The following is a 17,670-nucleotide window of genomic DNA, read 5'->3' as shown; positions in this document are numbered from 1 at the left end:
AAGGTATTAGTTATCAAAAGAGGCAAATTGGTCAGTCACACTATCACAAGATAAATAAGAACAAAATTATTGACTTTTTGACTAACATTTACATCAAAATTTAAAAAAAAAAAATTATTAAGTATGAAACAATTTGTTTAAAACATATTAGGAAAAAATGTAAAAAATGGGATGAATAATTTAATTACAAGATACTAATGAGGTTTTATATGTGTTCACAGTGCAATTGATGTAACTTTCATGTGTTAAGTTTACAACTTAAAAAGTTATTTGTCTGAAATAAAGCTGTTTACTGTCCTATCTGATTTCGAAAAATAAAAAAGTTTGGCACAAAAGTGCATGGAATGTTTTAAGCTTAATTGATTTGAAATCTTGCAATGTACAATTGGTATTCTTTTAATAGCATACCTAAAATGTTTTAATAGTTTAAGATTAATATTTGTTTTGTAGTTAGAAATATATTTTTAAAAATTTTTTAATAAAAATAAAATTTAAATTTTTTGTATTTTAAAAACGATTGAATCAGAAATTTGTCATTTTGTTATAAACCACAATAATCAAGCATAAAAAAAGATATGACATGTGTTTCCCTTAAACAAAACTTTATCAAAAATATGAATCTTGAAACATAAATTCTGCTATTTCCACAAATTTACAAAATTTTGCTATTTCTAAGAGTCATGATAACTCAATGTTCATAAACATTGATTTATATTATACTAATAAAAAAATAATATAAGGATCTAAATTAAAATAATCATTAATTATAAAATAAAAATATACGCACTTCAATTTCTAAAACATAACGCTTGGTTAAATTAATTTAAAAAAGAAACCCTACGTTTTGCTAATATAATCTTATTGTTAGCTATAGATAAAATAGTAATCAATAATGAACGTATTTGAATAATATTTGAAAATAATCAAGGCACAAAATAAACATTATTTAAAAGTATCAAAATTCCAGAAAAAAATCACATTTTGATGGAAAACTGGATGGATTTATAAATGTATCGTGTTTTGCATTAATTTTCTAGACAAGTCATTCGCATTTATGCTAAAATTATATGCTATGCTTATAGTTTAAATTATTATTTATTTTTTACGGTGAACATATTGTTGTTCATTAAGTGTTTTTACAAATAGTTTAGTTACATAATTTTTTAATATATGTAAAAAAAATTCATTATTTTCAATTTCAAAGAATATTAATTCGTGTGTCACAAAGTGAATTCGATTAAGAACACTAAATATGTGTAAGCATTAGTGTTAGTAATTAAAAATATAATGAGTACCCATTTTCTTTCTGCAGCATTTTTTCTGCGGATTTCATCCCATTTTCGTTCTTTTTCTGCAAATGTTTCGCCTTGACCCTTCTATTAAAAAAAAAGAGGAAAATTAGTTATTACAATTAAAATTAAATATATATTAGAAAAATTTAAATTAGACTTAGTTTTGGTTTCCTTACATGCTAAAATTAGTTTATTAAAGTTTTAATCTTTAAAAATGCAATTAAAAATCAAAAAGATTATTTATTTTTATAATGTTTGTTTTGGGGAACACATGTCACGTAACCAATTTTTCTAAGCTAATTATTCAATGAAGAATATGTGAAATTTCTGGCATAAATAATTTTTGCAATTATAAAGCAGAAAATTGTGAACTTATTTTAGGTATATTTTGTAAAAAATTTGAGATTACTTACTAAATAAATGGGTTGTTTATTTTGGTTATAACTCTAAAGTTTGTAAAAAACTTGAAAATATGTTTTGTGGTTACATAATTTAAAAGCATTATTTTAATGAAAACCTTTTGAACCTGAAACGTAATCAACAATAAAAAAAAATATTCGACAAAATTGACTCACAATTTTTTTGTTGCAGAAATTTGCATCAAGAATGCAATTTATATTGCCAAATGGAATTTATTATTAACTGAAATTTTTATTTTCAAATTAGGCCAAATAAATATCAACTAAAGCTCTGTGCTTTATGCCAATGCAAATTACAATTCTTTTCTAAAAGAAGCGGACAAAATTTGTGCTATCAACTTTTTCTTGCATAAAAAAACAGACAAAATTAAAAAGAAGAAAATAATTTAGTTAAAAATACTTTTATATAGGCTAAAAGTGAGAAAATATTTTTCACTCCTACAACAAAAAAAATATTACTTTCGTAATAAATATCTACAACCACGAAAAATTTGCCCATATTTTTTTAAGTGATGTGCTCTATCATTTTAATTTTAGATCAAACAAAAATAAAATTATTTTATCCTTTATAACTGACATGACGAGCTTTAAAATTTATTACATTTTTTTATTTTATTAATTACTCACTTGAATAATAAGGGGTTTAATTGCCTTATTATCATCTTTATCAACATCATCCTTAGCATCTGGCTGCTTTTGTATACTCCATATTGTTTTGCTGTCCTCATCTGAAAACACAGGCTCATTAGCCAACGGCAACTCCTCACAAGCAGAATTAAATTCATTGGAATTGCTATCTTTGCTATTGCTATTTTCTTGGTTGGAATCTGTAAATGCGTAAGCATCTTCCACTTCTGTTGACACAGGATTTGCATTAGTTTCATTTGCTGTATCAGACGCTGGTTCAGTTTTGACTTGAACGCCATCTGTCTTTTCTTCTTCTGTGACAGATTTCTTCACAGACTTCTTTCCTCGCTGAGCCGGTTTATACACTATGCCTGCCATGAACCGTTCAAATGGTAGTAATAGTCTGCAAAAAAGAACAATTTTTTTTATCTTCATGGCAGTAGTCATAAATAGATAGAAATCACTATGTAACCCGATTTTAAGGTAATAAGTTTTTAAAAACACTATACAAAAATCTGGCATAAGCAGAAAAAATTTATTCCAGCTGAATAGCGGAAGAATTTATTAAACCGTTATTCGATCAGACGAATATTCAATGTGGCTAAATATAAGGATATCTTAAGAAAAGGAAAAGAAAATTTTAAAATAAAATATGCATCAACTCAAATAATAATTTTTTTAAAAAATGTTGAAAAATTTTGCAGATAAAGAAAATGTTTATATTATTTATATACTCATTTACAGTTTTTATTTTTACTATATGTGTACATTGACAGTTTAACACTCTGCTAAGATTTATATACATATCATGATTGAAGAAAATAATAAAGAAAAACAAAACATTGTTAATTTTATTTTATATCATAACCGTCGTTGAACGGCCAATCCAAATTTTTTTTTGGGTTTATGACAACTAATGTTTAACTACATAGCATTTGAATCCAATCCAAAAGACAAGGGAACTCCTGCATTAATTTTAATCATTTAATTAATAATTTAATTCATAATTATTTTTAATCACTTTCCAAAAAAAAAATCACAATTAAGATCTGTGAGGTTATAAAAAAATTTTTTCTCTATTGTTTAAAGTTCTTAATTTATAAGCAGTATATCAATAAAATCCAAACACATTTTCAAAAACTTTGGGGGTCTGTAGGCAAAAGTGGGAGCCCCACTGGTGGTAACTTCAAACCAAATTTACTTTTAAATTAAATATATTTTTAATATAATATATTTTTAATTTAATACATTTTAACTTATATTATTAAATTTGAACTTATATTTATTTAAATGTTTGTTAACTCATAGTTTAATAGACAATTGCAGAAAAAAATACAATTAAATACTTGCAAACAATATTAAAACAGATGCAAAATTTTAATCTGTGCTTAAACATATCAATAATTTATCAACATTAAAATTGAAATTTATTATTTTTTCTACTTAATATAATTTTAGGTCACTATAATTTAAAAAGATAAATATTTAAAGCATACCGCTCATAATGCCTTCTAGTGCATGTTGCGGCACTGGTACTTCCTGGATTGCCGCCAAGCTCATCATACACATGTTTCCATAACTTCTTGCCTGTTATCTAAAATAAAAATTTCAAAAACTTTTTATATAGAAGATAATTAAAAAAAAAATAATAATACCCCTTTTTTAGAGGCTAAAGAAATATATTCAGAATGCCATAAGACATAAGAAAGAAAAGAAATTTAATTAAGGCTTTCAAAAATCGCAAAAATAAGTTCACTTGACATAATATCCTTTTCATAACACTAATTGTGCATTTGCATGGTTTTAATCATTTTTAAGACTTTTTTTTGTGATAACTTTCTTGGTAGCTTGTGAGAAAATGCATGAGCAACAATAGTTAAACATCATTTATGGTATTGATTAAAAAACTTAAAAGTTTAAGACAGACATACTTTTCTATTAAAAATACTGCCCTAAAAATAAATACAGACAATTAACTAGCATTGCCTTAAACTCTTGAAGCACAACTATAATATTTTTAAAAATAAAATTATATAAATAATGTAGAAAAACAATATAAGCAGCATAAATCTCATATCAGCATCTCAAAGTCTGTCTTTTCTGTACTTCTTAAAGAACTGAAACTATCATCAGTCTATCAGAAAGAAAATATTTATGTTCAACACATTTTATGACTTTTTTTAATATTATGAAACAAAGAAAGTGTTTCTTTCATTGAAACTGACATTAACAGCAGTATTAAAACAATCAAAATTAATTAGTTTAAAAAATTGTTTTGAACTTATTTTTATTCATAATCAGGGGTCTGTCCAGGCCGAATTTACTACCATTTAGCGGTACCTTCAAAAATTCAATTTAAGCCAAAATGGTAGTTTCACAAAATACTTTTTCTTAAAATTTCATTTTTGTATCCTTAAGAAACGATAAGTCTATATTTTTACTATGTTTTTGTGATGATTTTTAATTTTTCACAAATTACGTCTAAATTTTCACAAAATAGGTTCCTCTCAGAAAAACCTAGACAAACCCCTGATAATATAACTAAAAAATACAAATTAATTCACTGTGGAGTGTTATAAACACTTAGCTAATTAAGATACAATATAAACAACAGTAACCAGTTATGTAATTATTAAAGTAAAGTATATTTAACTATTATTATGCAGTTTGTTTAATTATTATTATGTAGTTTATTTAATTATTTAGTTTATTTAATTATTTAGTTTATTTAATTATCATATAGTTTGATTAATTATAATGTAGTCTGTTTAATTGTGATAAGTTATGTAAATGTCACACTTACATTATCATAACCACCAAGTTTTTGTGCAAAAGAGTAGAATACATACAGGTCAACTAAAATAAAATATAAAAACATATTTTAGTTTCTTTGATTTGTACACAGTCAAAAAAGAGAAATAAATAAATGAAGACATACTTTGCTTAAATCCTAAATGAGGTACTCTATGAATTGGAGTATTCCTCTTTTTCATAAATTTAAACAACCTCTGCAGGAATTCTTGCTCATTTTTGACTGGTGGTTGCTTCAAACCATTGGCCTTTTGATTATTCTGAAACACAAATTCAGAAGTCATACAAAGCTATACATACAAACGTATTGTAGTTAAAAAATAATAAATTCATAGTTTAGAAATTAGGTAAACACGTGAATACAAATATATAGTTTAGCGCTTAAATACATTTTGATTACTTCACATTATAAAGTCATCAAATGCATAGAAAAATTATAAATTTTAAACTATTAGATCTTCAAAATATGTTCGTTTGTTTGATCGTACAATCATAGGACATTTCATTGACCATTTTTTATTTTTTATTATTTAATATTATAAATAGATAGTGATGAAAATTATAATTGCATTGATTTTGTATTATTGTAGTATTGCTCTAACATCATGATCAAATCACCTGATTTTTTTTAAAAAAAATAAATCATTAGGTAAAAAATAAAAATAATTTTTTTTTTACAATATCACTATATATATATATATATGTAATGAAAAGGGGATAAATGATGTAAATTATCATAATTCAAAAAATAAATAAATAAACATATAAGAGTGACAGGAAACTTTTAAATTATGAATTTTCCATTAGTTGTGTGTATAATAATTTGCTGGTCCATTTAGTTTTCAGTTTATTTAAATACAAGTATTTTTAAAACATAATTAAATACGCAGTTCGCGTATATCAATAATAAAAAAAGACTTATTTTGCATAGAAATTTTCCCCCCATCCATTAGTATATTCTGATCCCCCACCCCCNCCCCCCCCCCCCCGGGCTTTAAAATTTTCAGATATTTAGTTTGAACAAAAACTAACCATAATTTTATTTATTCAGTGATCAGTTTGTAATAATTAAATTTATAACATTTCAGTCAGAAATATCAACTATTTTAGCTACATTATTGTTTTTAAATAATTATTATTATTACTAATGCATTTTATCAGATGATTTGGCTGGTAAATGTAAGAAAATAAAAAAATCTGAATTAAATCAAAGAATCTATTTTTTAAAAAGAAAAACATGATTTTTGCCAAACCCGTTTATAACTACTATTTATAATTATTATTTTTAAATTTATCATGGTTCAATAATTAAATAATTATTGATAAGTTTACAATTAATGTTCCTAATATTTTCACAGTCATCAATAAATAATATTTATTTCATTTATGGTTATTTAGTTTCACTAATTTAGTGATAAAATAAAACAATTCAAATATATAATTTTTAGCAATATTTTATGAGCTGTATTAAGCACAATTTTCAAGGTCTTTTATAAATTACATGAATAAAAGTTTGGCATGACTTAAAAATTTTTCGGAAGGGGGGGGGGCATAATTTTCAAAAAAGAAGAAAAAAAAGAGAGAGATCAATCTCAGCGAGATCTTTTTAAGCAACAAACCTTAATGAGATCTTTGATTTCTTCAGAAGCTATGGATTCAGGTGAAGTGCTCCTGGCATTCTTTGGCTTTTTCTTTTTACGTTTGGCTTTCAGTACTGGGGCTAAATAGTAACAAAAACATTTAGTTAATAAAAAGCATTATATCAGTTATTTTTTGCTTTAGATTTACTAAAACATATTTTTTTATAAAAAGAATTATGATTTAAGTATAAAAAAGATTTAAAAATTTTTTTTACAGCAAAATAGTTATAACATTGAAAAATATTAAATAAAGAAGAAATCAAGCACATATGAAGTAATTTTCATACTGGAAGAACATGGCACAATTGATGCAGAAAGCTATTTGTGGTCTTGGGGAGAAAAAGAGGCACGTGTCTTCAGCTATTAAACTTTTAAATGTACTAATGTATGAAACAAATTGTGCAAACAATTCTAAGTATGATACTTATAAGTTCTGCATTAAACAATTTAAATAAAAATAAATGTCCTAAAGGCTCAAAGGCACTAGAAAAATATTCCTGCAACAGCCTGTTGAAAGATGCACGTGTCTTCAGCTATTAAACTTTTAAATGTACTAATGTATGAAACAAATTGGGTAAACAATTCTAAGTATGATACTTATAAGTTCTGCATTGAATAATTTAAATAAAAATATATGTCCTAAAGGCTCAAAGGCACTAGAAAAATATTCCTGCAACAGCCTGTGGCGTGCCAAGGGGTAATGGAGGTTAAGGATGTACAATTTTAAAACCAATGGCACATGATTGTGGCAATGGAGTTGGTATTGCAAACAGGCTAAATTTACTATTTAAACAAGCTGGTGCCACCAGAAACATAACCGAGGGAAAGTTTAAAGGGGATCTGTCCCCCAAAAAAATTTCCTTACAAGATTGAATACTATATTATTATCACAATATACATATACGTATATGCATATGATTAGAAATTTTCTAAAAAAATATTTGGATCTCCCCCTCCCCCACACACACACAAATATTGTAATCCAAATACGGGTCTCTGAAAACAAATGCAACAATTCAAAGATTATTACATATTTTAATTTGAAATTGACAAAAACTTTTTAAACTAGTTACCTAAGTATTCACAGTTAAGTTCATGGTGGGCAAGCTCATCATGTTCAAACATGTCTCTGCAGAATAAAACATGTGTCTTGTTACTCGGAGGGGCAAAGCCACCCAAAGCAAGGACCATGTCATTTTGCAACCATTCATTGGGATCTCCGCCATCAAGACGTCGTAAAATGGTCCGATATCGGCAGTATGATTGATATGATAATACAAGAACTTTTGTATCCTTTGATTCATCATCTAAAAAAATTATATTTTTATAATAACCATTAAAAAACATATTTCATTAAATAAAAAAGGTAATTGGAAGAAAAAAATTATATTACGTCATTTTGCTTTTCACCCTTGAGAAACTAGTGGGGGAGTTTTATGCATTTTACTGAGTCTTGGAAAAATCAACTGTATAATGTCAAACAACCATTTTTAAAATTTGTAAAAAATTTTTTTAGCTTAGAAGAAATTTTCTTTGTGGTATAGAAATTCAAGATGATTGATTAATAATTTACATAATTTTGTACATTAAGAGTTATAGCCATAATTTAAGTGTTACTTTAAGTTACTTTAGATTCTTGGAAGAAAAAAAAATTTCGCAATATTAATTTTACCTACAAATATTCCAAAATAAATAAATAATTTCTTTTAAGAAATACATTTTCTCCCTCAAACAAAAATCAAAGATCTTGTTTTAGTCTTAATAGCATTATTAAAAAAAGCTAATTAAAATAAATCAGATGTCAAGAGATGCTATAGAATTAGCATAATTACAAACTATTAAAAAAAAAAACTGTTTAGACTTAAAATTAAACATACAGTAAGATATTTAAATATTATACTATTCTATAATCAAAATAAAATAAAAAATTTCAAAACTAAATTACAGTTGCGGAATGTAAATTTTAAAAATTCTTACATAACAAATTTAACCAACAAAAGAAAATAATTTATACGAAAAAAAAGAAATAAATAAAATTACAAATAAACAAAAGTAAGTTATAATTAAAACTAAATTAGATTTTAAAGTGCAAGAAATCAAAAAATAAAGAAAAACCATTCCATGTATAAAATCGCTAAATGTTTCAACCCATTCTGCCTTGAATAATACTCAGCAAAATATATAATGCCGTTTATTATGGAAATGAAAATGAATTATTCATAAAGATTCATTCAAAATTATTCCAATTTTTCTCCCAATGCCCGTTATCAGTTTATCTCCATAGCTTATGTGATAGTGGGGATATATCTTATTTTGAAAGGAAACAAGTATTTGAAATTCAATTATTGATAATAACAATGCAACATAAAACTTGAAAGAATATCACAATTGGCTGGATATTAATATTTAATAATAATGTAACAGTTTGAAAAATCTTTCATATTTCTGTAAAAAAAAATTTGATCAAATACTACATTACTTCACATCATAATAGGTATATGCAATTATTAGATAAGTAATTCGCCTCCGAATTATAACATCGACATTAAATATTTAAAGAATAACATAGCTGTAGTTGTATGGTAATAAAATGAAGATAAGATTATTTAGAAAAGGCAGGACTTTTACAATGTTTAATACTCTGTATGTATAGTTTAATATGACTTTAAATTATTATGATATGCACAATAAGCAAGAGTAACAATAAAAAGCGTATCAGGTTCTATAAATGATTTATTTCATAGTTAGAATGTGTTAAGTCCACGGCTTAAATAATTAATATTATGATTAGGTTTAAATTATTATATATTAAGGGTGGAAGAAATTTATGGGTGCTGTATTCACCTTACAGCAAAATAGTATTCTAAGATGGTTATAGCTTTCAGAAGCAATACATAAGAAAGAATGGAATGGGAAGTTTTTTACATTCCCTGTTTTCACCAAATCTTGCTCCCTCACAAATTTTGAGATAGGATTAAATGGTAGGCTCTTTAAAAGGTCTCAAAACTACTCCGGAGTACAAAAGATTTTTCTTTAGAATTACATAATGTCTTTTGTACTATTAACATAAGAAAATCACATCTTAGATAATCGGGGGGGGGGGGATTACATTGNAGAACTCTAAAAAAAAGATTACGGGATTTAGGAACAGCTCCTTCAAGCAAATGTTCTAATGTGCATTTAAGTTAAAAATTTCAGACCATCTGAAAAGTCATTAAATTAGATAATGAATTTAACAATTTCAGAATAGATGCAAAAGATGAAAATGCGTATGAGAAAATAGACTTCGATCTATCTATTTTATGTAAAAAATAAACAAATATATAGAGAGAGAGACTTTTTTTTTATAAACGCTTAATTATTTTTTTAACACGAAATTTCTAAAATTTACAATTCAATAAAGACATTTTACTTTTCCTTGAAAGGAAAACGCAACCTATTTGTTAACAGTTCATTTAGTCAATTCTAATTGCGTTTCAAATGCAATATAAATTTGAAGAATAACCTCGTTAACTGAGATGAAGTACGCTAAAGTGTAAACAATGATCCGATCATTTAATAAATGCGAGAAGCTGTGAAAGTGAAAGCTGGACATTTTCTTCCAAAAGCACATCCACCATATAATCCCTCTGAAAATATGTCATCAACGTTGATAAATCATCTCTTCTCACAAGCGATTTTGTAATCATAATTCAAAAGTAGAGTTTAGTCGCCTGACATTGGCCGCTTTTAAAATAGATTTTCGCTCGCTTAACTAATCTTTCTAGACAACACGGAAAGAAAAGTTGATTCTGATGATTATCTAGAATTTAGCAACGTAGAAAGAATAGAATAAAGATACTAGATTTAAAATAAGATTTTACAGGGATAAGTTTAGAAAATTAAGGAGTTGAAGATTTTATTATTTCCAGTTACACGTAGTTTATTATGAAACCGTAACAACTGAATTTAACTGACCAGAAATTTTCTCAATAGTTAATTCAAATATCATTTTAATAATTAAACGTTAATTTATAAAAACATTTTTAAAAAATGCAAATCATACGGGTCGAGTGCTTGCAAATCAATAAAGTTGATTGTTTAAAATGCACTTTTTATTTATAATTGTATGATTTTTTTTTTAGAATTTTTAAAAAAAGTAATAAGTAAAATAAATTTTTTTCCATGCATAAATATAAAGTGTTATTAACAAATTTAGTATCTTCAAAGGGATTTCACTTCAAAATGTAAAAAGCGGTTCAAAATAAAAAAAATAAAAAAAAATTAAAAAAAAAATTAAAAAACTCGAATTCAGGCATCTTTTATATCAATTAAAAGGCAATAAAAATTATTTTATTTTGTTACTACAGCGATCCGTGATTTAATTATTTCATCTGTTTCGCATTTTTTTTTAAAAATTTATTTATTTAAAAGCCGTTGAAATATTTTATTAATTTCTTAAATTGCTGGTTTTCAGATGAAAAAATTTTCTTCATTGCTCTCTAATTTTTATTTAGGTTTTTATTTATAAATATACTCCTGTTACAGTGGATAAAATTTTTATGATTACTAAAGTTAGATTGCAAAATACAATTTGTTAATTACTAAATTATTATAAAGAATCTTAAGTTTATTTAATTTTTAATTTAAAACAAGGTGAAATCATTATATTAAGAAGCATGTTGTTGATATATATAAATGCTTTCGGCATTGTAGGGTTAATGGGATATTTAAGAGAAAAAATAAAATAATATTAATACACTTAAAATTATGTATAATGATATTCATTTATACTGGTTAAAATGGTTTGAAAGATATATCTGAAAATTGTTAAATAAATTTCACAGTTTCACGATTTTTACAACCATATTACAATTAGAAGACATTTTACTTTGGTCTTAGTTAGATTATCAGCTGAAAAAAGTTACGTTTATTGTTTTTAATCTTCTATTAGACAACTTAAGAGAAAAAAAAGGGGGGACAAAAAAAAAAACAGAAAGAGGTCATAGTCAATTAAGCCCAATTACAGAGAAAGCAAGCTTCACCCTCACCTTGAAAACGCTAAAGAGGGAGATGATAGGAAAAAAAATAAGACAAAGACGAGAGAAAAAAAATCAGCTGGGTCAAGTAAAAAATAACTTTATAAGGGGAACAGGTTTCTTTTTTTCCACTCGTTTCTCCACCGCCAGTTTCACAGATTAATGATCAGATAAAAGAAAGAGATAAAAAAAAAGTACAACAATGACGTTTAAGATCAGGACAAAAAAGGAAGCTAAATAAATTGAAAAGGACAATTTCTTTTGAATAAGTACACGCAGGAGTTAAAAAAAAGATAGAGCAGTTTTAATTTTATAAACAAAGAGATATTTTAAAAGGTAGTATTTTCTGGATAATCAAAAGATAAATATTTTAGTGAAACTAATTGTTTTTAAGCAATAATTCTCTAAAAACGATAATATTAAAAATAATAATTATGTATTACTGTTATTATACAGTAGAAAACAATCACGTTGCTTAAAATTAGTATATAGTTAATAAAAAGTAGTACTAGTAACATACATAGTTAATTGTATGGGCCTGAAAGTAGATATGTACATTGTTTGTGAAAACAAAAGTAAAAGATTTAGCACTTCAAGGACAGTGACTTTGCTTTCACTCTTAGAAGCTCCATAAGTTCAAATCCGAGCACAAGATCGCTAGGATTTTTTGGGCCCGAGCCCGCTAATTCAGTATGTGGAAATTCATGACTATATTTAGTTAAAATTTATGGAGAAAATTTTTTTAAATAAAATATAATATTCAGATTACTTACATATGGTAAAGATATAACATATAAAGATGTAACATTTAACATCGATTGTAAGAAAATTTAACGCCTACTAATTTTTACACCATTTCTTTATACTTAAATACTGAAGAAAAAATTTTTTTGTAAATTTGTTTAGTTTGAAAGAAGTATCAATTTTCATGAATACTTTGTCATTGTCTGTCGCGCTAACTACAATTGCCAAGGTTGCAAATAGATTTCAAACTTGCAAAATTAAAAATAAAAATTCGAATTCATTAAAAACAAATCAAATCTTAAAAATAATAATATAAACTTGTATTGCAACCTAAATATTTTTTAAGTTAAAATTGCAAGCACCTCAGCTTATTAGATACCATAAAGAACCCTTCAAATATAACGCAAGCTTCTTTATTGTGATTTCAGACCTTGTGAGCAAAATTAAACAAATCGCAAACCTCGTCCCTAATAATTACGCAGAAGTTTTTTTTTCTTTCTGCCAAACTGAATATTTCGGTAATTTTAAAGGGATTTCTTTCTTCATTAGTTCACAAGTAATTTATTCACAAGGCATTTATTCAAAATAATCTAAATGTATAAATGCATACATGAATAAAGTTTAAGAGAATACGAACAATATTTCATAATGATATGTATTCTTTCGATATATTGCATATTAACTCAGAAACATTAGTGATTAAATAGTATAAAGTTAGTAACAGAAATAGCACCTTTAACGAAAATTTATTTGACTTAGATTTAAATTGAGGTCGAATTGAGAGAAGGAAGAAAAAAAATCTGACTTATAAATCTGGCTTTTTTTCTTTTAAAGATGTCCTCCTTTATCTCAGGAGACATCCAGTTATTCCAATTTTATTATTGAATCCAAAGCAACGATTGGCTCCTAGCGGTAATTACAATTTCCTGCCGCCTGCAAATCCATACGTGAGATGACTCTTAAAGAAAAAGAACTCCGCGCCTCTGTTTTTGTTTCTTACAAAAAATATCGTTTTCATTATTTAATCGAGTTCTACAGAGCAGGATGCAAACAACTCTTCAACGCTCTTTTATATTTTTTTTTATAATGAAACCGACCTTGGTTTTTCCCTCGCTTTTTGTGCGTCATTGTCCTTTTTAAGCATCTGCGTAGTATGGAATATATAATATGGTGACATTAAGATTTATGAATATCATTAAATGAAATATTAATAAATAAAAAAATAAGATTCTTCGATAGCGTTCAAAGGTGGCATTAATTAATATACCTGGCGGTTTTTTGAATGTCAATATATAACTTTTAATAGTTTTTATGTTTTAGTTTTAATTTGAATAAAGCGGGTATTTAAGTTTCACGACTTTCGAATAATGTTAATTAGTTTTATTGTCTATTAAAATTAAATACTTTGTTTCTTAGAAAAACAATTTGGGAGCGAAATTCAATGCGCATATTGATATAATAATTAACCCAAATTTAAAATCATGTCACTTTGGAAGTAGAGAGCTTTTCTTAAAAATTCGTAAATAAATAATAACAGAAATTTAGTATTGTGAAACTTCAAACGAAATTATAGTATTCGGTAATAGCCATAAGACAACTATAATTTAATAACATTTCATTTAAAAAAAAAAAACTAACAGTGCATTTACTGCTTTATGAATAACGCTGTATACACAAATTTATACTTATTTCAATTAAACTTATTTTGAAGTTATTAGTCCTATTATATGTTAATTTTTAAAAAATTACATTAGTTTTGTATTATAATTGATAAAAAATGCGTATTTTCATTTCGATTTTACTTCATCAAGCAAAAATACTTTTAGATTCAAAACAATATAACTGTAATAACATACCAACATGATATGGGTTATTACGAACTATAACCAATTAATTTGACAAAACCATTTTAATGTTTTTGTTTAGTTGTTCTTCGTTAATAAAATTATAAATAAATATGTAGTAAGCGTTGAAGCGCGCAAGTAGTTACGCCACACTTCGCGAAATCTAGAACATAAAAGAAAAAGCGACGCAGACGATAATGGGAAGCATCAAAATAGAAATATTACCTTGAGTGGCAATATCCCTAACATTTTCCTCTTTCACATCGGTTGCTTTTTTCTTGTCGCAATCCCCTTCGTCAACAGCGGGATTGCTTTCAGTTTCTGTGGAATTCCGCGAAGGTAGCGTGGAAGAAGAAGTGTCATTATTGTTGTCGTCGTTGAATTGCTCGTCTTTTTCTTCTTTTTTGATGACTATGGTGTCATCGCTGGATACTTCAGATGGGGCCGATGATGGGGGAGAGGGTGCTGAACTTTCAGGTCGGGGAGCGACGATTCCGTGATTCCATTCGACTTCTTCCGTGATCCAACTCACGAGATCATCTAATTTCAACACGACACGGTCTGAAGCGACCAAAACTTCATCCTAAGGAAACAAAATAAATAAATAAAATCAGCACTGGGAATAATATAAATTATTTACAACACATAAACAGTAATTGAATAAAATATTACGCTTTATTCCACATTTTTAATTCTGACGAAGTTATAATTAAAGCTAGAAAATATAATTAAGTCGTTTTCAAATAATCAAAGTAATATAAAAACCCCAAGAAAGATTATTTTTTTAATAAATAAATAAAATCAGCACTGGGAATAATATAAATTTTTTACAACATATAAACAGTAATTGAATCAAATATTACGTTTTATTCCACATTTTTAATTTTGACAAAGTTATAATTAAAGCTAGAAAATATAATTAAGTCGTTTTCAAATAATCAAAGCAATATAAAAACCCCAAGAAAGATTATTTTTCTAATAAATAAATAAATAAAATCAGTACTTGGAATAATACAAATTATTTACAACACATAAACAGTAATTGAATCAAATATAAAATTTTATTCCACATTTTTAATTCTGACGAAGTTATAATTAAAGCTAGAAAATATAATTAAGTCGTTTTCAAATAATCAATGTAATATAAAAACCAAAAGAAAGATTATTTTTTAATAAATAAATAAAATCGGCACTGGGAATAATATAAATTATTTACAACACATAAACAATAATTGAATCAAATATTACGTTTCATTTCACATTTTTAATTCTGACATTAGTATAAAATTAAAGCTAAAAAAATTAAGTGATTTTCCAAGAAAAAGAATCCTCAAGGAAGATAAATTTTTAGCGTTTTTATTAAATGTTATACCAATTAATAAATAAGATATCATTAAATTTAATATATACTAATGACTTAATTAAATGATATATTAAAAACTTGTTCCATAAATTAAAGAAATATTAATAAATTCCATCGAATATGTTAAAACGCAAACTATAATTTTATAAGATCAGAAAATAATCAGAAAAGGTAACGTATTAAATTTATTTAATTAATATCCAATTAAACTTGGTAAGGAAGTACGCTTCAGCTAAAACTAACTTGAATACATGCTACATAAAAAGGTTTTGATGAAGACACAAATATTTAACATATACATAATAAAAATAAATATTTTCCTTTCTGATATTTAACAAAGGCTAAAAACTATTTAATTAAGTACAAAAAATACATTGATCAACAATCAGTTTTTATAATAACTTTTAAAAAAATTGGCAGAAAACTATAAAAAAATTGGAAATTCTTATAAATCAAGGAGTAATACCCAAACAAAATCTGATGTATTTCATTTAAAAATGAGAAGAGGGAGGGGGGAATAAAAACACAAATGATAATTTTTTCAATAATCACAACTGAAGATCTATTTAATTTTAAAACAAGGTATAAAATATATTTAAAAGCCATGAGAAAACTATTTTTAATTATACTCTTCGCAGTGAAAACAGTGGTTTTTAAAGGATGATCTAAGCAATAAAAAATGAGATAGAAGAACAGCACCAATAAATGTAATTGGCTAAGAAAAAGAGGAAGAAAGAATGCCAAACGAATGGGAAAAAAATTTCCACCAAAATAAAACGCAAGAAAACGTTTCCTAACGATATAATCGTAATGCTAGATAGAAAGGGAAAAAAAGGAAGCAGGAATGAAAAACAAAACTTCATTATAATAATTTTTTTTTATTCCATTGAAATTCCATTTTTATTAAAAACGATTGTTTTTCTTTCTTCTAGGAAAGCTTCCTTTCTAACCAAGTTAATTACGAAATATGCATACATTACCAAGGAGTTTAAAATCCCGCCGGCTAAATTTTAAGAAGAATAAAAAAAAAATTTCATCTTTTCTAACTTTATAATTATCTTTCGTCGCTTTAAACAATAAGTAATTAGTTTTAGATGTTATCAACAATGCATAAGTGCAAGCCGTCAGCCATGCATCGCAAATGCTTGAAAAGCAGATAATGTCGAATTAATTACGAACCACCCTTCCTTACACCCTCCTCTGCACTTCAACATTTAATCTAGAGGGAGAAGCGCATATAGAATCTTTTAATCTCAAAATTTTCTTGAACGTGAGTCTTAAGTATTTTCATTCTAGGAGAACTTATTTTTCATCTTTAATTATTATTAAGTTTTTTTTAACAACCTATAAAGCGAGTAAATATGATTTTTGTATATAATTACTGATTGTGATTATGTAACCAGTTTTTATCACAAAAATAACAATAATTAGGGTTTAAGATTTTCATAAAAATGCTAAAAATATTTATTACGAACATATTTTTTGCGTTCATATTAAATACAAAATCTATCTAGGGTAAACCACCCAGTGAAGGAACACTACCCAGTGAAGAAACATTTCATATATATTGATAAAAAATAAGATTTTGAAAGTTTTTCTTTAGATTGATTGGTAACAATAACTTACTGCCAAACAATAGGAAGTCATCTAGCAATGTTTTGGATTAGCTGGTCAAATTGACTTCGCTGGAAAATTTTTTGAATTTGTTATTATCTCTGCAACACCTTGTTTCGTTGAAAAAATTATAAGGTGAATGTTTGTATTTATATGTTTGAAGTGGAATTAATTGCATGTAATAGTATTATTTTTCTCACTGTGAAAAAGAGAATTCAAAATATAGTTATTGAAGTTAAGTTTTATTTTTTTTAAGCATCATAGCTTAATAAAGTACGGAGATAAGGGGATGAAAAAC

The 17,670-nt window shown here is 25.9% G+C and overlaps 1 protein-coding gene across 4 annotated transcripts in view; it reads right to left on the bottom strand.

Annotated features, from left to right (window-relative positions):
• LOC107446878 (AT-rich interactive domain-containing protein 5B) overlaps positions 1-17,670 on the bottom strand; it is an 82,110-nt gene that overhangs the window by 2,910 nt on the left and 61,530 nt on the right. For 2 of the 4 annotated variants that reach the window (XM_016061650.3, XM_071186109.1), the window contains 8 exons: positions 14,621-14,978; positions 7,863-8,096; positions 6,769-6,869; positions 5,277-5,409; positions 5,142-5,194; positions 3,835-3,932; positions 2,339-2,741; positions 1,296-1,376 (listed from right to left, as the gene is read on the bottom strand). In XM_016061650.3, the coding sequence (XP_015917136.1) occupies positions 1,296-1,376; positions 2,339-2,741; positions 3,835-3,932; positions 5,142-5,194; positions 5,277-5,409; positions 6,769-6,869; positions 7,863-8,096; positions 14,621-14,978 (1,461 nt within the window). The remainder of the gene's footprint in view (positions 1-1,295; positions 1,377-2,338; positions 2,742-3,834; positions 3,933-5,141; positions 5,195-5,276; positions 5,410-6,768; positions 6,870-7,862; positions 8,097-14,620; positions 14,979-17,670) is intronic. The other 2 variants (XM_016061651.3, XM_071186110.1) reach the window with 2 other exon arrangements.

Source organism: Parasteatoda tepidariorum, chromosome 10 (assembly GCF_043381705.1).
Source record: "Parasteatoda tepidariorum isolate YZ-2023 chromosome 10, CAS_Ptep_4.0, whole genome shotgun sequence".
In the NCBI taxonomy this organism is placed as follows: Eukaryota; Metazoa; Arthropoda; class Arachnida; order Araneae; family Theridiidae; genus Parasteatoda; species Parasteatoda tepidariorum.
The sequence above is the reverse complement of the archived record's forward strand: the minus strand, read 5'-3'. Positions and strand labels throughout refer to the sequence as shown.